The sequence below is a fragment of the Cajanus cajan genome, chromosome 8 (genome assembly GCF_000230855.2).
Source record: "Cajanus cajan strain Asha chromosome 8, NIPB_CcT2T_4, whole genome shotgun sequence".
In the NCBI taxonomy this organism is placed as follows: Eukaryota; Viridiplantae; Streptophyta; class Magnoliopsida; order Fabales; family Fabaceae; genus Cajanus; species Cajanus cajan.
The window spans coordinates 5,597,289-5,623,943 of NC_138524.1; the positions used below are offsets into that span (position 1 = coordinate 5,597,289).

Sequence of the window (26,655 nt, forward strand, 5' to 3'; positions counted from 1 at the left end):
GTTCAAAATAAAAATAATTTTTATGACTATTTTCTAAACATTTGAAACTGACTATAACATCGCTCCTACGTTCTAACCAATTTTCGTAATGAAAGACCAAGTTAAAAAGCAGTAACAAAAGTTTTATACTTTTATTTCCAAATAAGCCTAAATTTGAGTTTCAAAATTATTTTCGAAATTAATTATTGCAAAAATAGAGGTCCAATGAAACTCATTATTGGACACAAGTGAAATGTAAAAGGGTTTGCATCGCACCATACCCAATCTCGTAAACTTAAGTAGTTTTGACAACAAATCAACTAAATTTTGTTTCCTTGACACCCAAAAAACTAAAACATGTCATCGACCATAAATTGAAGAATTGAAATTTAATGTTCGCAGCAGCAGATCGTCAACTATCCAATTTAACAGAATTTGGCTTCGTGTTAATCCAGCAATTGTGCAGAAGGTTGTATAAGTGCATGTTTGGGTTTCAACGCAAACGTGAATTTTCACGTTTAGTTGAAGCAAAAAAATTTTGCTTCCACGTAAAATTCATCTTCAACGTGGAGAGAGAGTGTAAAATCAAGTTTCAAAATCCAATCCAAACATGCACTAAAATCAATTTTCTTTTCCATTTTGAACTTAAGTGGAGATTCAATACAATATTTTACAGGAGTATAGCACAACGTTATATATGCAATTGGTAATGGGACAAAAACTCGAGCATGAATTCCGTCATAGCTAGAGACTAATCTTCACTTCTGCACGACTCTTGTCTTTGGGAAATCACGAGCAAAGAAGTTTTCTGAAACCAATAATCAATAGACCAAGTCACAAACTTAACAGCGAAAATCAAGTTAGAAAACATTTTCATGCATGCACACTTGAATGTTAATTTGATTACTTTCAAACATGATCACTTAAAATCAATGGCTTTACCGTTAAGTTCAACTAAATGTACTTCAACCATATTATAGAGAAAGGAAACGAGGTTGATTTCGGAAGAGCTAATTGAAAACCGGTTCGTGAAACTGACGTCGTCAGACATGTACATCATGAAGCTAAGAACACCACAATGAGGTTGTTCTTAATTATATATAGGTATGTTTTTCTGATTATATAGGGGAGCAATTTCTGATGTTTTCCCTCCACTGATTCTGTTTTTTCCCACTTTTTTTGCCTTAGGTTGTTGATCAAAGAAAGTGATATTTTATTCATAAGCTACCGTTGCTTATACAAGCAATGTAGCTTAATTTTAAGATAGGGAGGTTGTCACATAAATGCTCTCCAAATGTATTCAAAGTTTTTTTTTACAAGAAATGGTATTCAAAGTTAAGACACGGTATTTTGGACTTAACATTCTACCACTAAAGTTGCTCCAAACATCTTCAAATTTAAAACGCATAAAGTTCTATGAATACTTTATTAAAAAATGTTATTTTAACTTTGAAAAAACTTTTTTGAATAAAATAAACAATGTTCTATTTTTTTGTGTTTATTTAAGAAAAAAAAGAAAAAAAAAGCTTTTGTGTGTTTTTTTTGGTGTCGTGTTTTTTGTTGTTTTAAGAAACAACTCCAATTTGTTTCTTGAAAAATCACTTTTTATACATTCTTTTTTATTTTAAACAAACCGACTAAAGAATGACGATAATTGAATTTTTTTGTACACAAACCTTAGTTCCCACTACGATAGCATTATACAAAGGGTGAGCGGCACATGAGATAGCTCCTTCAGATAAAGAAATAAATCTGTTCTGATTACTTTGGTTGTTTCGCCTCGAAATTTCTTGCATATCCTCCCTGTAAAGAATGAAAATTAAAATATTGAGAAAAGAAAACTGCGCATTGCAGCTTGATAACTAAATTTGGGCATATGAACACTTAGATAATTGGCATTCACTATAAAATAATGTGGTTAATTTGATCTGAATAATGTGCATTTTAATGTAAGTGCGCTTTCTCAATTAAGTGTTCAATTGCAGTTATAACAGGGACTTTGGAGTCTATTAGTAAACGTCTCTCATTGTTGGAGTCCCTTACTCGTAATCCACATGGCTAGGTGAGTTGGCGCTGGGATAGAAATCTAGGAGATTAATGCCAGAACCAGATGATGACTCAGCCACATAGATCTGTACAAGATTATAACAGAAATAATTATTTCGTGAATGATTAGAAAGAAAGTATGCTTACAATGAGAACTCATACTTAGAAGACAAAAAAACGGAATAAGTGTATGTTACTATTTGGCTCTTCCTTGAAAAAGTTTCGAATTATTATTTTGGCAAAACTTTGTTTCTCATAACATTGTCAAAATCATAATTTAGAGATTCTTAACTGAACCAAACACACCGCAAAGATTAAAATAAACAATAAGGTATAAATAAAATTTTCTTCCGTATAACTTTCATCCATTTATCTTTTGATCCCTGTATTTTTCTTTTTATATTGGTCACTATATTTTTTTATTGAGGTTTTGACATATTGTAAAAGTATTGGTACCTGATCCAATAATCCCTATATCTTTCACTCATTCGGGTTTGAAACTCTCTTCAGGAGTCGAGACCAAGAGACTTAAAGGGATAGGATTACATCAAGATTCAGCCCTTAAGTCCTTACTTATATAATCTCAAATCGTGAATGTGCTTAACAGGGATATACAATAGACTATTAATTGTATTTTTTTGTGAATGATATAATCTCTCTATAGTTAATTCAATCTAAACACCCAAACTGCCACCAGATTTGTCACAGGTACTATATTAGAGGTAGAAACTGATTATAAGTATAAGCTAGCCAATATGACTAGAGGTAAAAGTTTTGTTGGGAATCATGTGAAAAAGTAAAGTAGGTGCATTATATTCAATAAAATTTCTTACCGAACACGTTGATAACCATGCAGGTTTTGCTGTATATGATAGGTCAGGGTGAACATAGGTATCGTTTCTAACAAAAAAAAAACAGAAAACAAAATAATCAGACATATTTTGACAATCCATGTCACAAATTTCAACAAAGTGACTCTAAATGAAAACTGAAACTTACAACCAAAAAGGCGGTGGGCAATGTATATGTGTAAGTTGAAAATTATTAATATCCAAAACGCCTGACCTACATGAAAATATTAAAGGAAAAAATTAGCACAACGAAGTATTAAATGTAGTGAAGCTTTTTTATTGACTAGTAAAATTCAGTAAACAGAAGAGTAGCAAACAACTACATTTGATGTACATAACCCCTACCGACATCAAATGACACTGTTTAAAGGTAGATAATAAATACAAACTAATTATTTCAAAATCAAACACTGAAGAAAATGAGGCCATTCAGAAACAACATTAACCGATCATGTGATAAGGAATTAAGTTCTGCTTTTAGTTTATAGTCTAATGATAGGAACTTTTTGAGGATATAATTATGGAAATTCTCCTTATTAACAGTCTCTGAAGAAAGAAACCAGGCAGGCAGGAAAACACCTAAACAGCCTTCAATACATTTGGCAACTTACCAACCATCGACAATATGGAATGCTAACTGATATGGGCATGATGGATTAATATCGATAGAGTGAATCTCCTTGGGAACAATATCTGCCTGTGCCTGCATACAATAAGAATGGCTAGCCATATTAACTGCAAGTCAGCTAGTATGCAGAAGACAATTATCACATGGTAAAATCTAGACATCGTATTGCAAACTATATGCTTATTGCCATTGATTTGAAGAATTAATACTTGTACAGTTGAATTCTCCCTAACGTCACTCAGTCACAAGCATGACATCGGTCTTAGGCTCGTAACACATTCTGACATGCAGTGATATTATATCAAACAAGTGACTATTACGAGCACCGATAGCTGACCCATATGTATGCCTATCAGGCATAGGAAATCTAATGAACATTCTCAGATAATACAGTCAGTTCACAACTTCTAAATCACGGTAGAATAAAATTATGGACAACATTATCTGAGAAAAGCATATAAAATTTATCTATAAATACTGTCAATTTTTTGTCTTTATAGTTGTATAATCACTGATATTCATTAAGAACAACGTTACATCGCTAATTTATTCATATCACGACTGGAAATTTCAAGAGAGGAAGTAAAATAGAAATTAAAAAAGTATGTGTATGTGCGCGCACATGTGGATTCCACTGCAGCAGCTTACATAAATCATGCATATAAAGCAAAGGTTGGTAAAGGACATGCGCTTTGCACCAAAGATTAGGAACCAAACCCTACCTAAAAATACATTAATACACAACTAAAATTCAAAAAAAAGACGAAAAAAATCCCCAAAATACTTTAAATGTCTAGAGAGAAGCCTGCAGTGAAAACTAGTCCTACTAGAACACCAAACTTCAAATAAGATATGACTTGGTTATGATATTGAAGTTACAGAAGCTATATTTCTCATCACGAAAAATAATCATTCATATGTAGCTCTAGACATTACAAGCACACAAAAGTAATAGATACAAGCAGGAAGGACAACTACACCTTCAAAGATCCAATCTTCTCTAGCAATGTTGCCAACTTCACTGATGTTACAGGTTGATGGCGTATCTAGAAAGCCAAATAAAGAATAAAATCACTAAAAGCATTGTAAAATATATTTTACAAAAGTTGCCCAATAAGTCATGCTTCATTCAACAAAAGTATGTCGCAATTAAATACATCCTCTGCTGTAAAAGGTAGTATGGACAAAGGTGATAAGATAAAAAATTTAAGTGGTAAAAAGGCATATGTCAAGAAGTCACGAGCTTCTGCATCAATGTTTATATGCTACAATTTATATCCCACGTATTTAGGCAGATATATAACATATCGACAATAGAACAGTATTTTAACATCATAATCGCAATATCAGCCAAAGAAATAGTGTAACTTCATCGGCACCATTGGGCCATGTGATATTACTGTAATATCCAAAATCAACGTAAACTGAGGCAAGACAATTTGATTGCCAAATTGCCACATACGAAACTGTTTTTATCTTCCCCAGTAATCTTTAGCCCAGTGTTTCTGGAGAAGAGCCGAAGATGTCGTGGTCATAGTGGGGACTGGGGACCATGGATGACCCCAGAATCTGGTCACCAGTGGTAGAGTACTCCGGAGGCAAGCCATAAAGTACAAAGAACATGAAAAATGTGCTGCAATTTTCAAGTTCCTTCTTAGCTTCAGCCTGATTAGAGGCTGCGCGAGGTAAGAGTTCATTGAAGTCATGAAAAGCATCATGAACTCGACCAAGATAGGCCGACATAGAACCATCAAACTTCTGTGGACCTATGTGAGTCATTAAATTGTGACACCCGTCATAAAGGCATTGAGTGTCATTGGTGTAGAGCTCATTGGTGCAGAGCACTCGGGCATTGGACCAAACTGATTCGCAGGTCACATGAGGGAGAAAAATAGGTTTGATGGATGGATGGAGGGTCACTTAATGATACTACTACACAGTTGGGTATCAATCTTTTCCCATTTTCCGCGATCAGCTGCCGCTACGGTATCGGCGGTATTGGTGAGATGGTCTTTGTACCCTTGACTACTAATGATTTCAGAGGCCCAAGTGGCGTAACTGGAACCACCGAAGTTCTCGATAGAGAGGACAAAATTGGAGAAAAGAGGGCCTTCTGCCTTGGGAGGATTTGTAGAGCTAGAGGAAGCCATGATTAGAAGAACCAAGAGGGAAGAAAAAGTCTACAGGATAGTGGGAAAGTCGTCAAGAAGTCACCGGTGACTAGAAGTTGGCAGCGGATCGAAGTGGCAAACTGGATTATAACATGCAAAAAAAAAAAATTGTCAGAGGACAGTGATTCCACCTTGTAGGCACAGTTTCTGGAGTCTCCTAAACCTATCTCTAGATACCATATTTAAAATAGAGTAGGCATAGTTGCAGAAACCGTGTATAAAATGACAACACGGAGCTTGATTTATATAGATTTATTACAATTGATGCAACTGATTATAGGACATGTTATTCCAATAAATCAGATATCACTTGCCTATAAATTAGATGACTTCGCACAGTAAACTCACTACTCATACTCTGAATCACTACAAGCCCAAAGACTCTTGCGTGAAAAGGTACGTTAAAAACATCAGATAAAACCATTTATGTGTCTTCAACTAACAACTTAAACTTTTGAGATACTTGATTCTTGAAAATACACTTAAGACTAAGCTTTGAACTTGTAAGTAAGCCAACAAATGAGGAGCCAAGTTGAATGCAATTTGCCTCAGCCTAAGCAGGCATGGTCTCTTCAATTAGACCACCAACGCAGTGGATGCATTACAGAGTGTCCAAGTAGTATTTATGTGTCTTTTTCATAGCATTTTAGAAAGAACAACCACTATGTATAAGTATAACCTCTTTGTGACTTTGAAAAGTAGCGGATGCTCTTCCACCACGAATATCCCATACATACACGAACCCATCTTTCCCAGCGCCATAGATAATCTGGAAAGGATATAATAATCATTATTTTCAATTTCAAAATATACTAACTGAACACAGTAAATGAGTACTCCAAAATTCGTTCAAACCAAAACCTAATCCAACAACACATGTATTATGTTATCGACTGGAATTTTATCAAGGTTAAGTAGACTAGGTGAAATGGCTCGTTTCAATAAGAATTATAAACACCTATATATGGGACAAAAAATATCAATCTTGGGGGAATTTTAGTACCAAACTTTGATTTATTACTTCAAATGAGAATAATTTTTTAAAAGAATTTTATAATTAAGATTTTTTAATTTAGATTTTAAAAGATTTATATATAAGACTTTACAAGATTTGAAATGACTGGAGATTTCAGTAAACAACGTAAATTTTTTTAAAAACAATACAATTAATAAAAAAACATAACATAAATGATAAATTTTGAATAAAGAAAAGTAAGCAAATACAATTTTTTCAATCTTTTAATAAATAATTGATTCAAGTGTTTCATGTTTTGGTAAGAAGGATTTCTTTACATATAGTCCTCCATGCATTGACATTTTATTTATGCTCTTTGGTTTTGAACAATTAGTTCAAAAATTTAATATTCATTAATTGGTTACAGTTGAATTGGAAATTCATCAATAAACATTCTTTTTTTTTATATTTCGCATCAATATTTCAAGACTTCACCTTAGACTAATCTAACTCAGTCGAGAAATAAACAAAGTCTAACTAAGGATTTTTCCGCCAAAGATCGAACAATTTGACCTTAAGTTCATCAACAATGGCATTCTTTCTGGTAATGTTACACGTGCTAACATAAATTTTCTTGATTTAAATTTCCTTTATTTTATAATGGTTTTGATTGAAAAATTTAATTCAAAAGCTTTAATTAAGACAACACAATATAATTTTCACCATATGCAAAAACTATTTTTAAAGGTATGTTTAAATTTTTAAATTTTCAATAGTAAATTTTATCGAAAATATACATTATTCAAATTTTAAATATTTAATAATAGATAATATTTATCAATTAAAAATAATTTTAAATATATGTAATTCAAAAGAATAAATATTGATAAATTTTACATCAATATTGATAGATAAAAGAAGGATAAGAGAAAAAATATAGAGGACTCATATGTGAGAGATGAAAGAGAAGAGGAGAGAGAAAAGAGGAGAAACACAAAGATGCTTGAAGAGATTAAAAAAAAAAAAAAGGAGAAATAAAAAAGTCACACAAAATTAAGATTTTGTAAGTGAATGTTGAATGAGTGTATTGTGTATAAATTCTTACAAAATTCATCGAAATTTGTATATTTTTAATATCATATTTTTTTAAAAAGTCTAATTAAGTACTACTGAATTTTGACATATTTTTTAAAAAAATTGATTATCTTAATTAAATAATATAAGACTTTTTTATGTTAAAAAAATTGATTAAATATCATAATTCCTTTTTATAAAAAAAAATAAAAACAAAAGTATTTTAAAGTTTTAGTCCAATACACCCTTAAAAGTCAACTTAGTAACTTAAAATGTTCAAATTGCATTCAATTGATTTTATATTTTGAATCCTTGACATGTGTTTGAGAACACATTTTGCATTTGTCTAGAAAAAGGGAGAAGTCGGAGTTAAAAAATGCATCATACCAAAGAATTGCATAATTACTCTATAGACTAGATAAAATTCCGAACCTGATTATCTGCATTTAATTGGATGCGGTTAAGCGTAAAACATGAAGCAGATTCGAACTCAAGGCAAGGTAGAACATTCACTCTTCTATCCCAGACATTAATTGCACCAAATGTATCAGAAGCAAGTATCCTGTTAAAATTCGCCAGCAAATTGAGAAAAGCATATTGACGAAAAGAAAAGATTCACCAAATGAAAATCAATATTAAGTGTTGATTGTTACGCAGACTCAAGTATCTGGTGCAGTGCAGGTATGATAAACGAGTCCTACCAAACACCAGTGTCACTGCCATTTTCGTCAAACAGATTATAAGATGAGAGGAAATACAAAAATCTGAAAGAACACGAGTCTATCTTTGGCTATATTTGAGGAGATCGCTTGGCGCACATAAGGATTATGGTTAAAAAAAAAACTTCCGTGTAGGGAAACTTAAAGAAAGTAGTAAGCACCGGAAGCAAAAAGCCTGGGAGTGGACCTTTCCCTACCCTTCAAGATCTAGGCATGTCCCCAGAACAAATCTTTATTGACATTCTATATTTAAAAATATATAAAGAGAGAAAATGGATCTACTTACTCCAAGAATAAGTCTTGATAAACTTATTTCACTCAATAATTCATGTTTTATATCAAATTATAATAATCCAACATTTAAATTAAAAATCCTTAATGCATAGATCAAGTTTACAAATTTTTAAAAAATTTGAAAACCATGATACTTCAATATATAGATTCAAATTAATATACAAGATGTTAAACCAATTTCAACACCTATGTCTACCTCGGGTGATCTTGCTATTTGTGGTGACACACCTTCATGTGATGCACAAGAGTATCGTCCCTTCATTAGCTCAATTCAATACCTCTCCTTGACTCAGCCTGATGTTGCATATTTTGTCTTCAAACTCTCCCAATATATGCACGCTCCAATGGCAGTTTACATGCAGGCTATCAAACGCCTCCTCCGTTACCTTAAACTTAAAGGCACTTTGCAATATGGACTTTACCTTAAACATTCTTTTGACTTTCGCTTACAAGCATTTTGCGAATCAAACTAGGGTGGAGACTCATCAGACATGAAATTAATTGTTGTTTATATTATCTACCTTCGTTCCAATATTATCTCTTGGTCTTGTAAAAAACAAAAAACAGTTGCCAAATTATCCATGGAGGTAGTATATCGTACCATTAGATAACTACAATTGAAATTCTCTGAATCAAGGAGCTATTCAAGGAACTTCAACTTCCGATTGTTGGTGAGGCACTCATCTATTCTGACAACATTGGAGCCATATATCTTTGTGCCAACCTGGTGTTCTACTCAAGTATGAAACATATTCTCATTGATTATCACTTTGTATGTGACTTAATTATCGGTAAGAACTCAGTGTCTCATGTTCCTTCTAGCCATCAACTTGCAGACTTGCTCACTAAACCCCTTGGCATTACACAACATAAATGGTTAATGTCCAAGATTGGTGTTGCTCTCCCACCACCATCTTAAGGGGCGTGTTGGTGTAATTAGTTAAGATATTATGATCAAATTATTCAAATAATTACAATTAATATCTCATCACATCTTTCGAATATTTATCTATATCTTTTAGATATTTATTCTTTATTCATATATATATATATATATATATATATATATATATATATGTGTGTGTGTGTGTGTGTGTTGTATTGAAAATATTCAAAATAAGAAAACTTGATTTTATTTTTTTCTCTATACATATAATCATAAAAATATTTTATACATTGATTTGAATTTATATAACAAGTATCATGATTTTCAAAATTTTTAAAAATTTATCAACTTAAGCTATACATTAACTTTTAATTTAATGGTTGGATCATTAAAATTTGATGTAAAACATGAGTTATTAAGTGAAGTAAGTATATCAAAACTTATTCTTGGAGTAATTAAATCTCTTCACATATATATACATATATATATATAGAGAGAGAGAGAGAGATCTTTGGTCACCCATAAGTCGGGTGTCCTTCAAGTTTAGGCCTTAAATTTCGGTTTACTGAGTCAAATATTAGCAAATTGCACGTTCCCATGGTAAAGTTTATGATAAAAGAGTACAAATTTTAACTTGTAACGTTACTATGCAAATATCCCATTTCCCAAATGTTTATTTTATTTTTAACTGCAATTCTGTTAGGCATTCATATACAAGACACAGTGATGAGTAAAGGGCAGAAGAGGGATTTTGAGTACAACAACCTTGCTTACATGGCAAGAAAGGTAGGATGGAAGGGGAAACAATTACAGGCAAGGATAAAAGAGAAAACATCATATTTTCTGTTCTATTTATACATTTTCTTGCATTTTTTCCTACTGTAATTTGAGCTTTATTCTCTGAATTTTCCTGTAATCACTGTAGTGAACTCCAAATTCCCGTCAAATTCATAGGAAAGCAAAAGTCTGCTTTATAAACTATCATTTAAGAACCCATTCAATTATATGCATGAAAGAAATATACTTGAGGCATTAGCTAACGGCTACTGGTTATCAAGCGAACAGTAATGGCCGTCCCTTTTCCACTTAGATTTCAAAGAACTATACGAACATAAGTGATAAATCTACAAAACGTAGATTTTTGGGATAAATTGATGGATAATTATGCAAACACGTGTTAGAATAGAACATTTTAGTTGTTAAGTTCAATAATAGTATCTTGAGTTATCCGAGACATTACTTTAGTTTTATTTTTTTTTCTCATTTTCTATTGACAATTATTTATATTACATATTTAGACAGCTTAAATATAAGAAAAAGTATATTGACATAGTTTTAGGGTTTAGGGTTAAATAATATTATGAAGAATCATCCTAGACATTAGTTTAGTTTTATGTTTTTTTTCTCATTTTCTGTTGACAATTATATTACATCTTTAGACATCTTAAATATAACGAGATCACTTGGGCAATTTTGTCCTTGCATATTTTTGCAAGCTTGATAACTGTCCAATTATCCAGGCTGAGCTTTGGGCACTTTTCTGCTGTTTGAAAGCTATAAGAACAAGGAATTCTGAAAGAGGTACAGGTTTAATCAGATTTAGCCATTGCAATACAATTCCTGAATGATAGAGTTAACCATCACCATGCTTGTTACTCCTTGTGTAATTTGGTAGGGTGTGACCGTTTTAAGCTGTAAGTGAGGCTAACCAGGTAGCTAATTCATTGGCTAAGAAAGGTTTAGGATTAGAAGATGGTTTTCATGTCTTTGATCCCCCTCCTATGTGTATTCGCTTTAGCTTACTTACAGACATCTGCTGTTTCATTTTTTAGAGGATTTTAGTTTGAGCTTTAGCCTCCAGTAGTACCCAAAAAAACAAAAAGGCATCTTAAATAAAAGAAAAAGTAATAGTAGTAGGAATTCATTACTCCAGTCAAGCAATTCCTCTAAATTAAATCGGAGTTACCAACCTTGTGTCATTTGACGTAAAAGCTACGTCAGTGAGACCTTTGGGTATGCTGGATCCATGAACTGGGGTTGTAAGTCTTGTTCTTAACACCTGTATTATGTAATTTAAGGGGAAAAAAATAGTTAGCCTGGCATCAAAAAATAAACACCTTTATGACTGCATTTGACCCAAAAAAAACACTTTTGAAGAATAAAACAAAGCCAAAATAAGGAATTGTGATGAAAATAGCAATTTCCTAGCATATTCCTAGAAAACAAGAAGATAAGAGCTACGTTTGATTTGATGATGTAAAAATAGCTGAGTTTCCTGTAAAATGTATCTCTTTCCAAGGTGTTAGTATCTACAGAGTTTCCTAGTTCATTCTTCTTTGTAGAGAGAAATGCTAAGAATACACTCTCTACACATTTTTTAGAACACACTCTCTCCTATTGGTTGAAATTTATTAGAAATCACAAAATTGTGTGGGTCTCAGATTATATTTAATAAATATCTCTCATGATTTGGTAGTTTTCAACAAATATTATCGGAGATAGTTTGTTAGGAGGAATGTGTTAAAGAATATATTGCTTGCATTCTTCTTTGTATAAATATGAATCCAAAAGAAATGGTTAGCAAGATATTAATCCAACTGACTTTATTTGAGGAAATGATTTGATGAAGGTTGGTAAAGGTGTTATATTTTATCATTAACAAATAATTAGACAAAAATTTCAGAGCTCGGGTAAAGAGTTAATAATAATGGCAAAATGCAACAAGAACTTCATCTGAATTTGGTGGTGTCAAATATCAACAATTAAAAGTAGAAACATTTTGTGATTTTTGAAAGGAAAGAACTGGCAACATAATGTCCATGTAAGCAAGATTTAACAAGAAAGTGCAATAACAGATAAGAATTGAAATTTACTTCAACTGGATCTGATGAGATATATCCAACATCGAATATGAGTAGTTCATTACTTTTTATAGATGCACAAACAACCTGAAATGAAAAAGTAAAACAAATAGCAGGGCAAATAGAATATTGAATTGTTTATAACACGAAACATATCAATAATGAATTCAAAAAATCACTGGTCTCACATAAAATGCGCAAGCATTTGTTAAATCTGATAATTTCATTTGAAAAAGTGCCAAATCATCATAAGATTATCCTTGACATACAACAGACAAGCTATAACATAAAAAACTACAAAAGATAAAACCAAATTCACGTAGTACATGTCATTGATATTATTTAGAAATAATCAACGATTTATAAACTCCATATTAAAATGTTGAGTAAGAAGGTAATTTAATCAAGCTGAAACCTCATCCTGATTAAGAGGATTCCATCTGACAGCATCAAGTTGTCGATTTAGTGAGAGGTGCATTAAGTGCTTGCTTTCATCTTCCCTCAAGCCTATCATCAAATTAATACAAAACCAATTTTAAATGATAAATAACACTTCATTTGAAATTCCTCCCGGTCCAAGGAAAAAATAAATATAATGCTACTTAAAAATGAAGTAGGCAATATCAAAGCTTCTTAACCCTTTTTCTTACTCTTCCAAAGACATAAAACAGTAAAAAAAAATGTAAAAACAAACCCAAATTAGTTATTTAACTCCACCTAATAAAAAAAAAATTCATTGCAAGAGAAAAAAATAAGTTGGACAAATTTGGAAGAAAAATAAATTTTCACTATTTGAAGCCTATAACAAAGTTAAGTGCATAGTATTAGGTTTTCAAAACAAACTTTAGTGAAGACAAATTTCATTCATCAAGCCTAACATAAAAATGTCAGCTGGCAAGAAAGTTTACATATAGGCATATAGCTAATAATTCTTATCATTGTGTAATTGAATACTGCTTATAAGTCACTTGAATTCTATTCTAACACTAAAAATGCTAAGCCAATAGTTTGGTCACAATATCAAGATTGCTATGAAGAGAATAAAGCCATAAACATTCTCGCACTAAATCCAACAAATTTAACAAGCACAGCAGCATTTAAAAAATAAGCAAAACATAACCACCATAGCGGAACTTACACGTTAATTCAGGTATCTGGCAATAAAGAGCTTCAAAGTCGTGAACTGTTAGGCAACCTGATTTTGTCACAGACACCAAGTATATTCCCTAGAGTACAGTTCAAAAAATGAATGGAATACTTAAAATACTAAAGCAATGAGAAATAAAATAAAACAAAAAGGCTATCAACAAAACAGATACTCATACAATTACTGTGGTGAATTCATATGGACAGTGGTGTGCAAGAAATATAATCCATTATTAAAAAAAATTATACATATATAACAATAAGAAAGGGGCACGAATGTACTCGAGCATGTGAAATTAGTGTCACAAGACTCACAACCATAACGCAGCCAATCATGTTTGGGATTTGGGAATAGATTTTTTTAAGGGGAATCACTTTTATTCCGAAAGCCTTCTAACAGCTTTTGATTAAAAGTTTAGTAAAAAATAAGAATGTTACAAAAATTCTAATTTTTTGGTAGGAAAAAATTTTTAGTTTAAGAAAAACCTAGAAATTATAACATTAATTCAAATGCTAGCTCTGATTAAATTTAAGTGTATTTGAATGTGATGTTTTTCTTATTTTAGAACATTACACACGAATTATTTACTTTTGAAGCATCAAGCATCACAATGACATTTACTTAAACAGTTTCTCTTTTCAACTAAAGCCTTTCAATATCAATTTGTATTTACCTTGCTGTCAAAATCTACTGCAGTGATGCCTTGCCTGTTAACGAACATATGTAAGCTATTTGTAGAGAGAAATTACTAATATCATGAAAAGCAACACACCACATATGGAACATTACAAGTCTAGCAGTTCACCATTGCTAACTACTAATTCAATTCTTTTCCAAGAAAGCATTTAAAAACTTCAAATGCAACAATAATAACAAACATACCTTAAAATAATTCAGAAGTAGAAAGAATCAGTAGAGCTTCATGATGAAAAGTAGGAGCCCCAAAAGAAATGATCCAATTGGATGTCAGCGCAGGGGAGTTTACCAAATTAGATGTGATTACCAAATTTTAGGTCGATCATAAATATGGTTAACACTACTGACTACACTACTGTCATATACTGGTCAGTCTGAAACAGTATCCTTAGACAAATAGTCTGGTCAATTAAATCCTGAATCCTTGTGTAGCTGATTCTGTTTTATTGACTGAATATTTGCTTCAAACTACAAGTGTGCTGCAGAATTTTAATAGCTCACTGCAAATTTTACATGCTAGGCATAAACTGGCAAGTGTGAACAGGAAGGGAAAAAAAAACTCGAATTCGTTCACACAAACACTAAAGGAATTGATATTTACATATTTTCAATCTTGATTAATGTCATCAAACATAAAGAAGGCAGAATACTAACTTTCTCCATGGAAGATAGCCATCACCATTTGCCTCACTAACCAATCGATTCGTCTGTACATCAAGCCCAATGAAACTTAAATTAAATTAAACCACAGAACTTGGAGTGAAATGGCCAATACGCAAAGTTATGAATACATACATGAGTTTGGCACGGCGACCCATCCACTTGATACAAATGCGGAAACACTCCAACCTTCAGACAAAGTAAGCATGGCGTCAGAAACACGGTCCACATAACCACAACATAATCACCTAAATATCCAAACGCACCTCAGAATAGGAGCGCATTAGCAGATCCATCATCTGATGACGATAGTTAGGCTCAAATCTCCCATTTAGTTCAACCGAACTCCTCTTCCAATGGCTTCTTCGATTGCAAGATCACAGCCATGACAAACCTCAATACCTATATCTAATTCCATAAACCAAAATCGATGACAGTGAAGGCAAATTTACCTTCGAAGAGGCCGAACATTTTCAATTGAGGGTTTTTGCGAAACCAAGTATTTCTCCATTTCCCGCGCATTCTCTTCAGAGATGCTGCCTTTTTGCACTCTATGACCCCTTTCCCGCTAATAGACTGGGCTCCGCAACAACTAATTCTGTATTTCGGCCCCAAAATTAGCCCAATCCATGTGGGAATATTTTATATATATATATATATATATATATATATATATATATCATATTATTATTATTTTTTTTAAATACTTAATTTAATTTTTAATTTATCATTCTTGTTTTTCTTTTAAAATTAAATATTAATATTAATTTTAAATTTTTAATAATTAAAAATAATTTTATATTAAAATATAAATTATTTATTACTAAATTATAATATAACTTACATTTATATAGAAAGATATATTATAAATCTTAATTATAATATTTATATATTACAAAAAATATACTTTTTATAAATTTTTAAAAAATATAATATAAATATTTATTTGTACATTGCAATACACGTACCAAAATATTATTATTTAAGACACGTTAATAGTTAATAAGTTTAATGATTATATATTGTAAATATAAAAGTTTTACAGATAATTAATCATTACCATAATTTTTAAAATAATTATTATAATAAAATAGGATTAGGTCTAATATAAGAGATTAGTTCCACATTTACTACCTGATTATACCTCCAATAGATTTTCAACAAGGATACTCAGGCGAAAGTAAAAAAATAATAAATAATAATACTGAATTATAAAAACCAATAAATTTACAAAAGTTTTTTATTATTTATTTTTTCTCCTCATGTGCCAAAATTAATAGGCAACAAAACAATTTAAATCTACGACAACCTAAACCTCTTACAACTTACAAGTAAACCTATCATAACAATTAAAAGTTAGTAAGTAAATTACACCATGATTTATAATTAAATAACCATTTAAAATTATTTTAAATTATTAATATATAAAACTACTAGAGTTAGTTTAGTTGTTAGAAAAAAAGGGGTCAAAATAATTAGAAATATGAACATCTAAATTTAATCTTCATTACAATCATCTTTATAATATTTTTATTTTTATCAAAAAAAAAAGTTATTACTATATAACTAATTTTTTAAAAAATTTAAAGATTGTTTATCACACCATCAAAACAAAACAAACAAACTAAATACATTTAAAATTTTAATTTTGATAAGAACAGGAAACGGATCCTGAGAAAGTAAAAGAAAGAAATCGGGACATGTTTCAGATAAAAGAGGTGGTAAAAAGAGACATCCATAAACGCTTTTTAAATTCGAGGAAAAGCTAAAAGCTTAAATCAAAATCACCTGTCTAAGGATACAAACAATGCTAAGACTTAAACATTCAAATTAAACTTGATTATCCTCAAATTACAGAGAGGGTTATTCCACTTACACCGAAACTAGAAATTTCACACTACTGCTAAGTGAAAGCAATCGATTACAATACACAAGGAAAGCCCTAAGCCCTCTCGCCCCTAATCCTACGAGCAAGCTGAATATCCTTGGGCATAATGGTGACTCTCTTGGCATGAATAGCGCAGAGATTTGTGTCTTCAAAAAGACCAACGAGATAGGCCTCGGCGGCTTCCTGAAGAGCAGAGACAGCACTGCTCTGGAATCGGAGATCGGTCTTGAAATCCTGAGCGATTTCCCTCACCAGCCTCTGGAAAGGAAGCTTCCTGATGAGAAGCTCGGTGCTCTTCTGGTACTTGCGGATCTCCCTCAGCGCCACCGTGCCCGGCCTGAAACGGTGGGGCTTCTTCACGCCGCCGGTGGCCGGAGCAGACTTACGTGCGGCCTTCGTCGCCAGCTGCTTCCTCGGAGCCTTTCCTCCGGTGGACTTCCTTGCGGTTTGCTTGGTACGAGCCATTGATATAGCAAAGGAGGGTTCGAAGAGTGAGAGAGAGAACGAGAGTGGTGTTTGTTTTGTTTGAGTTGCGTGTGACGGGGTGTATTTATAGGGGTACACATCGCCAAAAAAGGTTGAGCGGGAATTTTTCATTTTCATTCTGCGAAATTTTGATTCAGCCGCGCGAATGTCACCGTTGATGCCGGTGTCAATCAACGGATGAGGTCTTTCCTCAACTTAAGCCACGGATCGCGATCCGTGTCGCTTACAAAAGCACCAATAGGCACTGCCTATACTTTGTTAGGCACTTGGTGAGTTTATAAACTTTATATAGTCAATTTAATTTAAACGTAATTTTTTTCTCTTTCTTTTTCTTTTAAAATCTAATAATAATAAAAAAGAGTAAAAAAGTGAAGAAAAAATCTCCTTGTTCAAATAAGTGAATAAAAAAACTTACATAGTTGATTTTATTAAATAAAAAAATAAGTAAAAAAAAGTAATTAAACACTTACATGTATCTTTGCAAAAAGTTTTTCAAAATCAACATAAGTTCAATAAATAATTAATAATATCAATAAAATTAATATTTCTACTCTAATCTCATATGTTTCTCGTAGTAATATGTCATATGTAATCTTATCTTACTCAATGTGATATTTACTTGAAAATAACAATTAATCCAAATAATATAAAACAGGAGAGTAAGAATATATCTTACACAAGTTTAAAGCATGTGCAAGAAGGACAAGTAGTAAATTAAAACATGCCAAACAATATGACTCAAACACAAATACACAACTCAAACCTAGTGACTCGTGAACTCTCGTGCTCTTAATTGTATATGCATGTAGTATTATTAGCATAATGCATTGGTGAAACAACCTAGAAATACATGAAAAACACAAATTACCACATAATGGGTAAACGACACATTCATTCTCTTTATAACAAAAATACAACAATAATCAATCAGAAAAACACAACTTTCCACACATCACATGTATTAACAACATGTTCCTTATTATTAAAACTCATAAGGCCTAAGATAGAAGATCATGGAGACCTTTATAATTAGATCGCATACCACTACCTCCAAACAAAATATGCATGAGTTATATAAGACAACACATGCAAATGGAATGTAGTTAGGTAACACCTATACTTAATACATGGCTAGACAAGGTCTAAATTTCACAAATGACTAAACAAAGCTTAGAGTTTACACACGTCAAACATTGTTTAAAGTTAACTCTTGGCACATGGATAACTCAATGACACGTATAACTCGCAACTAACATCTAAATTATATGACCATTGACTCTTAACACATGTGATTATTACTTGTTCTTTATGCTTCAAATTGTTTTATACTTTTTTTCTAGTTTATTTGACCCTTGCTAAAAAATCTCAAACATTCCCAAAGTTAGAGCACTTTTATTGGAAAAGTAACATTAAATTTTTTTATTAATGAAATTGCTAGGCAACACACCTTCGCTAAGTGAACTCCACTATAAAGACCTAAATCCGTTAAGTGAAAAACCACTCATAGAGTGAATTAAAAAGACCATCACATAGAAACCAATCATAGTTGAGCGAAATATTTTTGTTTGACCAATCATTGTTGGGCGAAATATTTTCACTTAGTGACCCAAAAGAGACTTATCATAAGAGTTGAAATTCATTGAGTGAAATCTCATTCTCAAATAAACACATAGAGACTAAAACTTGCTTAACCAAGTGATTTCATTGAGTAAACTACCAAAGTCCAAAAAAACGCAGGGTTTTGACTTAGGGAAAGCTATCTTTGAAATACGCGAAATAACACATAATAATGGAGATTGAATTGTGTGTTTAATTTATTTTTTTTCAAACTATATTTTCAATCAAATTAGTTAAGTGCATTAATCATTAAGTAAATTCATAAGTGGATAAAATAAAGAGTAAGGGAAAATAAAGAGTAAAGGAAAGAGATAATCAAACAAGGATATTATGTCTTCACATTTAACCTTGAGGGGACGTTTAGTACCCAGAATGTTGTTACTTTCATAAGAATCTCAAATCGAGAATCTTTGTTCTCCCTATTTGATAACTATTAGAAAAAATAAATTAAAGAAATATAATTTTTTGGGAATCATTTTTATTCCACTTTCACACAAAATCATTCTCATAGGAGTTGAGAATTAAACTTTCCTAAATTAGAGAGAAAATTTTATGTATATAAAAAAATCATAATATTTTTTTAAAATAAAAAATATAGTTATAATTCATCTTCTTCCAAACACATTAATTTTTTCACACACTATTTTGTTCATTTTTTAAATATTAAAAAAAGACAATTGTTAGAAAATGTTATTAAAAAAATAAAATGAAAGAGAACATTGTGTCATAATATTAGTCACTATTTTAAAAACAAATTTCGATAGACCTTCATGCAACCCAAAATCTAGTTTCTTTTTAAGGTTAACACAATAATGTGTTTAAACCATGCATTTGAGGTCAAATATGTTAAAGTCTCATAAATAATGTCCATAAAATTATAGTGAGAAAATATTAAGTGTATAGAATAATTGTTGTACCTAAAGTGTGACGGTCATACCCTTTTTATAGTACAAAATATTTATCTGTTGGTAATTCAGTAAAAAAACAGCCAAATGCTAACAAAATCAATATTTTTTTCTAAATGCTATTGAATGGGTATTAAAGTCGCAAACCAAGAACCCCAAGCGTGTGGTTCAGCGGTAGGGGTTGATCCACGCTTAAGCAAGGTCAGGGGTTCGAATCCTGCCTTGTGTATGCAGCCGCGTTAAATCTTGGGGCCAGCTATCCCACCCTTTGAGGTGCCTCCAACGTAGCGAGGAGATTAGTCACTGCTGTCGGCGGTGGATACTCCAGGAACGAACCTAAAAAAAAAAAAAAAAAAAAAGTCGCAAACCAAGAATTAAAATAAATCAAATGTTGCGAACAATCATGAGCATGATACAATGGGAAAAGGGAAATTAAAGGCCACCATAATTCTAGCAACATTTTTTTTCCCTTTTGTGTTTTAATTTACGCTACCAACAATTTCCATTCAAAGACCTAAAGCAATCTATCTATTTTTCGCTGACATGTTAGCGCAAACATTCTCTACATTTTAGACCATCCTGATCTTCTCAAGTTCTCATACCTTTTTAACTCGTTGATTTCGTGTTCTTTCCTCTTTACTCTGTTTCACCTCATAGAAACAAAGTCTAACTAGTTTTTCTCTTTTGAAATCTCCATGCATTTTACGAGGTTGATTATCTGTTTATAAATATTTAGATGATATGAATTAATTTTAGAGGACTGGATGAATTTGTTAATATTATTTTGTAGGAACAATATGGGGACTATACAAAGATTTGTGTCAGTGGATCGGTTAGAATCTATACTTGTCAGAATCAGAATCAAATTTCTGGGAGCTATTTCTAATATGATTTCTAAGGATATATATATATATATATATATATATATATATATATATATATATTTTATAATAATTAGCATGATTTGTTCCCAACTACATGGAAATCTGATCAGTTCGACATAACTGTTTCCATATTATTTGTTGTTTTCCTTTTTTAGATATTGATTCCCATATATTGTTATTTCCATTCTATGCTATTTAAATCTGTAATGATTCAATCAGAAATATAATGAATATTTCTGTTTTTCATTCAACTGTATAATGTAACTCTCTTTAACTTTTAAGAGATTAGTCACTGGAATGATTAGTAGTGCGACGCTATATAGGATTTTGGAATAATGTAAATGAATTTTGCTTTTTGATATAGAAATGGGCATGTATTGCTGTATAATCACCGTGGTTTATTTCAATTTTATTTTAGCATTGAATATTAAATTAACATGAAAAATTTGCAAGTTTAAATGGAATGTGTAGCAAAAGTAATTCCACGTGTTATTTAGTAATTAAAAAACAAGATCGTAATGAACAAGTTATACTTATATTATCAGTTCTATGCAACCTATAAAATGAATATTACAGGTGCGTGTGTTTATAGCGCAATGATCTATTCAATGAAGACATTGATTCCCTTTTAAATATGAAGGCAAAAGACAATTTAACCGAGTATAAAGATCCATGTTAAAAGATTCAATAATAGTTTACTAACATGGAATATAAGCAACATTCTTCTTTTTACTTTCTTTATAATTGGTGACTTAGTGAATAATTATTCGAAATTACAAAAATTTTGTGAGCTTTGAACTCATTTTAATGAGTTTCTCTTGATTTAGTGGTGAAACACACAAAAATTGTCATTTTAAACCAATAATACAGTAATAGAATGACTATCAGCTAGCAATTTTTCTTTATTAATTTATCTTAAGTAGAATACATTAATAATATTTTTAATAAAAAATGCTTCCACAGATAATGCTTTTATGACAATGGTTACATTTGTCATGATAATCATAATAAGCCGCTAAAGAAAATATTGGCATTGACAAGAAGAAACTCAGATTCAGATATTTTAATTGGCTACTCTCGCCAGAAAATGATTAAAATTAATGAGTGCGGTTGTTCTGTAGGCGCCGTCAGACCAACCCCTTTTTTCACAATTTATTGTTTGTTTCGAAAATTCCTTGGTATTTACGTACTAGTCAGCAGTCACATTCAGATGGAAGACAAACAAAGCCCATGATTTCAACTAAGCAATTCTAGAAGCTTTATTCTGCTTTTCTGTGAACAAGCTAATGAAGCAAAAACAAGCTCTCAACTCTTACGAAAGGCCCGAAGATGGAAGCAGTAATACATATTCTTTATGTACATCAAGAAAACAAGGCAAAAAAAAAGAAGAAAGACATGGAGAAAGTTCCTATGATGTATATATAATATGTTAATGTATCATACCCAGTTGCTGGACAAAGAGAAGTTGTGGAATCTGAAAGAAAGATCCCCAGCTGTGTCTCTCTCAAGCTGCATTGGCTGGGAACCATCACTGCTGACACCACCACCTGGACCAGACCCTTCAGCTGGTAATGGTAATGGTAATGCCAACACCGAGGGAGACAATCTTGTACTTTCAACACTTGAAGAGGCCAATGCTCGGTCCCAAAGGAAGACATGCAGGAGAATAGGAACTTTGGTGTGTCTATGCAATGAGAGTTTCTGGCTCAATGAAACAGTGTCATAACACCTAATGGCTCCTGTTGAAGAAACCATCCATGGGAGGACTGTCTGATTTGAAAGTCTAGAAACTACCAACAACCTTGAAGTGTCTGATGCTGCCTTGTACAGATTGCTCAGTCCTGAACGTGTGGCTGGTACATTTTCTTGGCCATCATCAATAACTGTTGAGATGAAAATAAAACCCTGTTGGTCACAAACAAAAGTGTTATAAGCTAAAGCCAACAACAAAGCTATCTCTGTTTGACAATATTAAGTGTTTGCATGATTCAGTGAGAGAGACCTCTTCTGTACGACTAATGGCAAAGCCAAGCTTTGTATCATCCTCTTTTAGTTTTATCTCAATTGAGAACTCTCCTCCGATTGGAGCATACCAGAGCCGAACTGCTCTAACAACACCAATATCTACTCCATGATAATCCTCAAAACCATAAAGGCTTGCATTTGCAAGGTTAGATAAGTCAGATAATGACCCTGCATTTACAGTGGAAGAAGCTGTCTCTCCTGAGATCTGTCACATAAAAGAACTTCCAGTTACCACATAATGCAACAAGAACGATTACTAATCTCTCAAACTATTATTGTAATATGACAACATTCTAACCAGTGTCTTATCACAGTGCCTCCCCTAGTGTCAGACAAATAGTGTAATGTAATTCCAACTTCAAAATTCAGACATGATGTGGCACAAATTATTTATGTTCCATAATCTGAAGTGGGAGTGTGATTTTTCTTTTTATGGGGAGAAGTGGAGAGCTGATGTAACAATGCAGTTGGGTATCATATAAAAATGGAATTTACAGAAGTTCAGATGACTCATGGACTAAAAAGTTTTAGTGTGAAATGAGAGGAGCCTAAAATCAGTTTATACACACCAGGTGACCTGTTAGAAATCAATTTCTTAGTAGTAAACTTGTAATAGAGTCGTCACATTGTGCTAGCATGCCACAACCGAATGTGCCTCAATGCAATAGAGAAAAATATTAGGTAGTCCAATTTCAGCAAGAAAATATTGATAGGTGGTCCAAGACAACATAACAATTTCTCCGTTGCAACGAGGGAATTGATCAATTACCTTGGTAAGTAGGGACTCGGTTTGGATGTTCATAAAGACAATAGGGACCCCAGAAGCTTGAGCAGCATTGAGCCATGTATTTGCCCTGGCTAGTGTGTCCTCCACATCATTGTAGCGAGAAGCTATCCTATCTGAAACTTTGGGAAGAAGTAATATGGAAAGAAAATTGCTAGAATTGGGAACTGATAGCTGCTCTTGCATCCTCCTTTCCCATGGATACGACACATATCCATCCTGTAACCGCGTCCTAGATAGCGCATTTACCATCCTGGTGGTCCTTGAAGCTGCAAAGTGCACTTATTGTTAACAGATTAGATAAAGACACATATCAAAAAGTAACAGTTACAAACTGCATTTACTTTAGTCAACATCAACGTCTATTATTCCATATTACTGCCATGAGCAACACCAAACAGAACTTTTTCTACTTTCCTACTCTCCAAATTACTCTAGATGTGAAAAATGCATGTTTATAAATGATCCATAACCCAAAAAAGCACTAGGATAAACGTCCACATCCTTCCCAGAAGGACATCATGAGTGTCACGCAACTTGAAAGCTATATGTAGCAAAGGTTGCAGCTTTCAGTTGGGAAGTTAATGCGTCAAATATCTTCTAATCCATACTCATTCCACCCAACATATAGTGCCAAACACCAACTAACGCAACGCAAAAGTCTTAGAAAGTGGGAAGAGGTGACTCTCACATTTGTGTGAGGTTGTAATTTGTAAATACTAACAACCATTTAACCAAAAATAAATAAATAAAAATAAAGCAAAGGGGTCACCCAGGGAAATGAGAGAAGATGCAGGGACTCAAATTGAAAACACCAATTGGCACTTCTTGTTTCCTTACTTCTTTTTTTTCCAATAACCCATCATTTTTCAATTAAAAAAAGGTAATTTTAGACAGCTCAACCATGATAAGACAACAATGCCATACCTCGTCCTGTGTAGCGTCTCCTATCATTTTATTTCGAGATATAAAATAAATAAAATAATAACAGAACAGATCAGGGCAGGAATAGATGAACATATCTACCATTGATCCACTCAATAAAACCTAATCAAGTTTTTCATCCATTCCATCTAATTTTTTTTTAATCATGATATTAGTTTAAAATATCACTAATTTTGTCCATGCCTGATATTAAAAAAAAAAAATTGTTTGCAGATATAGTCAGACAATTTAAAGAAATTGAAGCCGGAAATCGAGGGGAAACAAAACAAAACAACTTAGGATCGATGTTAACAGAACTCAATCATTCGAGCATGTCGTGAGGAACAAAGACAATGAGAAACTAACAAACAAACAAACAAAAACAAAAAGCGTTTGATTAAGGTGAAACGACAACCTTGGAGTTGGAAACACTCGGTTTCGGTTCGATTCGAGAATCCAACGACGTAGTTAGGGTCAGTGATGGAGCGGAGAACGTATTGCTTCTTCCCGGAGGAGTCGTTGGGAACGATGCAGGCTTGCAACTCGGCGAACTCGTGGGGTCCGCGGCGAACCCGAACGAGGATGGATGTCTCTTTCTTCTTGTAAGAGTCTTGGAGGATCTTGTTGACGCCGCTTTTCCCGTTTTTGAAGGGCGATTTGAAGCGTATAAGCGCGTTGGGGGAAGCTCCGATTCGAAGCTCTTCCACGATGTCTCCGCTTTGAAGCATGTCTCCGGTCCACTCATCTGCTTTCGAGCTTCCTTTGAGACATTCTATGGACAACACTTTCGACTCTCGCGACGGCGAGTCTGAACTGCTCTGTGACGCTCGGTCCATGGTCATCGTGTGATGCTAATTCTCTATGATCCAGATCCCATATCGATCGGTGTAAGCTGCGTGACTAAAATAGTACACTATATATATATATATATTAGTAGTAACAAACTAACAACACCTTACCTCACTAACTCTTGAACACTTATGAGAGCAGAGGAGAACGAAATTCGTGTTTTGAGAGGGTTTTGGATTTCGTGCTTCTTGTGGTTGATTAATAGCTAGCTATGCTTGTGTGAAAACCAAATGTTGAATAGTTACAGAAACGTTGAATGGTAATTTTTTTTTTCTTTCTTGTTAGTGATGACGAAACTATGGAAGAGATGTCAGGCCGGTTGGATTCTGAACGTATTGCGTAGATAGTGACGTCTTGTATTTAATACAAGTTTAATTATTATATATTTATATATATTATTAAAGTAAATTTTTATTTCTAATTAAAGAATAACATAAGTTAGAGAATCAGTATAATTTCTCATATAAAAAATTTGCAGCAAATAAAAAAAATAAAAAATATATATATATTTATTTATTACAGAAATGCTTGTGATTAACAAGCCAAAAAGTCAATGAAATTCTTCGGGTTAGTAAATGTGAAACCATTCTCAAATTGTTCATTTTGGCTTTGTCTTAATTTTACTAGTTTACATTAATTTTTTTTCTTTTAACTTTTTAATAACATGTTTCCTTTTCTGGTTACGTAATTCACAGATAAAGTTATTGCTTCTTTTGGAAATTGCACTATAAAAAAAGCTAAGCATCTTATTAGGTGTTTGAATTAATTCTTTTATTTTATTTTTAATTATTCGATGTAAAAATATAATAAAAATAAAAATATATAATGCTCCGACTAATTTATTTTTCTTTTTGAATTCATGAATTTTAATAGTTCAAAAAAAAAACTTTTTGAATTCATGAATTTCAATAGTTATAAAAAAAATCATTATTTTTTATATAATGACTCATCATGTTTTTTATATTTAACAGTTTAACTATTAACAATGAAAAAATAAAGTTATAATTACCTATAATTGACATACAATCAGTTCTTGAATTTTACAAGTAATAATATAAGTATATATGTAATGATGAATTCATCTAAAAGAGTAATCATTTCATAGTGAAACTACAACACCTCCTATACACATATATGCATATACAATAATCACAAAAATAACTGTAATGTAAATTTAGGTTATTGGTTAAATATCTCTACAACACCTATATAGAAGTAACATCAAGCTACATCGCCATCAAGCATGGTTCTCAACTCTCCAGACGCCTCCAACTTAACATTGTCTTACTCTTATATAAATATGATTATTGCAGTCTAATCACAAGG

At 32.2% G+C, this 26,655-nt stretch overlaps 3 protein-coding genes across 4 annotated transcripts; all 3 read right to left on the bottom strand.

The window, feature by feature from the left end:
• Positions 1-327: 327 nt before the first annotated feature.
• Positions 328-15,571, bottom strand: LOC109798269 (Transducin/WD40 repeat-like superfamily protein). 2 transcript variants are annotated; one of them, XM_020358476.3, is made up of 18 exons: positions 15,420-15,571; positions 15,234-15,330; positions 15,103-15,156; positions 14,962-15,014; positions 14,285-14,318; positions 13,603-13,690; positions 12,880-12,971; positions 12,477-12,551; positions 11,574-11,662; positions 8,137-8,266; positions 6,355-6,444; positions 4,485-4,550; positions 3,488-3,579; positions 3,025-3,090; positions 2,859-2,925; positions 2,023-2,111; positions 1,656-1,782; positions 328-787 (listed from the first exon to the last, which is right to left on the bottom strand). In XM_020358476.3, the coding sequence occupies exons 1-18, from the start codon at positions 15,476-15,478 to the stop codon at positions 731-733; spliced, it is 1,425 nt and encodes a 474-aa protein (XP_020214065.2). In that variant the 5' UTR covers positions 15,479-15,571; the 3' UTR covers positions 328-730. The 2 variants fall into 2 exon arrangements, with proteins under 2 accessions (XP_020214065.2, XP_020214066.2); XM_020358477.3 differs by having other exon boundaries at positions 15,234-15,327; positions 15,420-15,570.
• A 1,130-nt stretch (positions 15,572-16,701) lies between these two features.
• LOC109798323 (histone H3.2) lies at positions 16,702-17,394 on the bottom strand. The gene has a single exon (XM_020358545.3). The coding sequence runs from the start codon at positions 17,318-17,320 to the stop codon at positions 16,910-16,912; it is 411 nt and encodes a 136-aa protein (XP_020214134.1). The 5' UTR covers positions 17,321-17,394; the 3' UTR covers positions 16,702-16,909.
• Positions 17,395-21,981: 4,587 nt separating this feature from the next.
• Positions 21,982-25,658, bottom strand: LOC109799124 (uncharacterized). The gene is made up of 5 exons (XM_020359644.3): positions 25,440-25,658; positions 24,896-25,339; positions 23,542-23,825; positions 22,750-22,977; positions 21,982-22,652 (listed from the first exon to the last, which is right to left on the bottom strand). The coding sequence occupies exons 2-5, from the start codon at positions 25,320-25,322 to the stop codon at positions 22,185-22,187; spliced, it is 1,407 nt and encodes a 468-aa protein (XP_020215233.1). The 5' UTR covers positions 25,323-25,339; positions 25,440-25,658; the 3' UTR covers positions 21,982-22,184.
• Between the last annotated feature and the right edge of the window lie 997 nt (positions 25,659-26,655).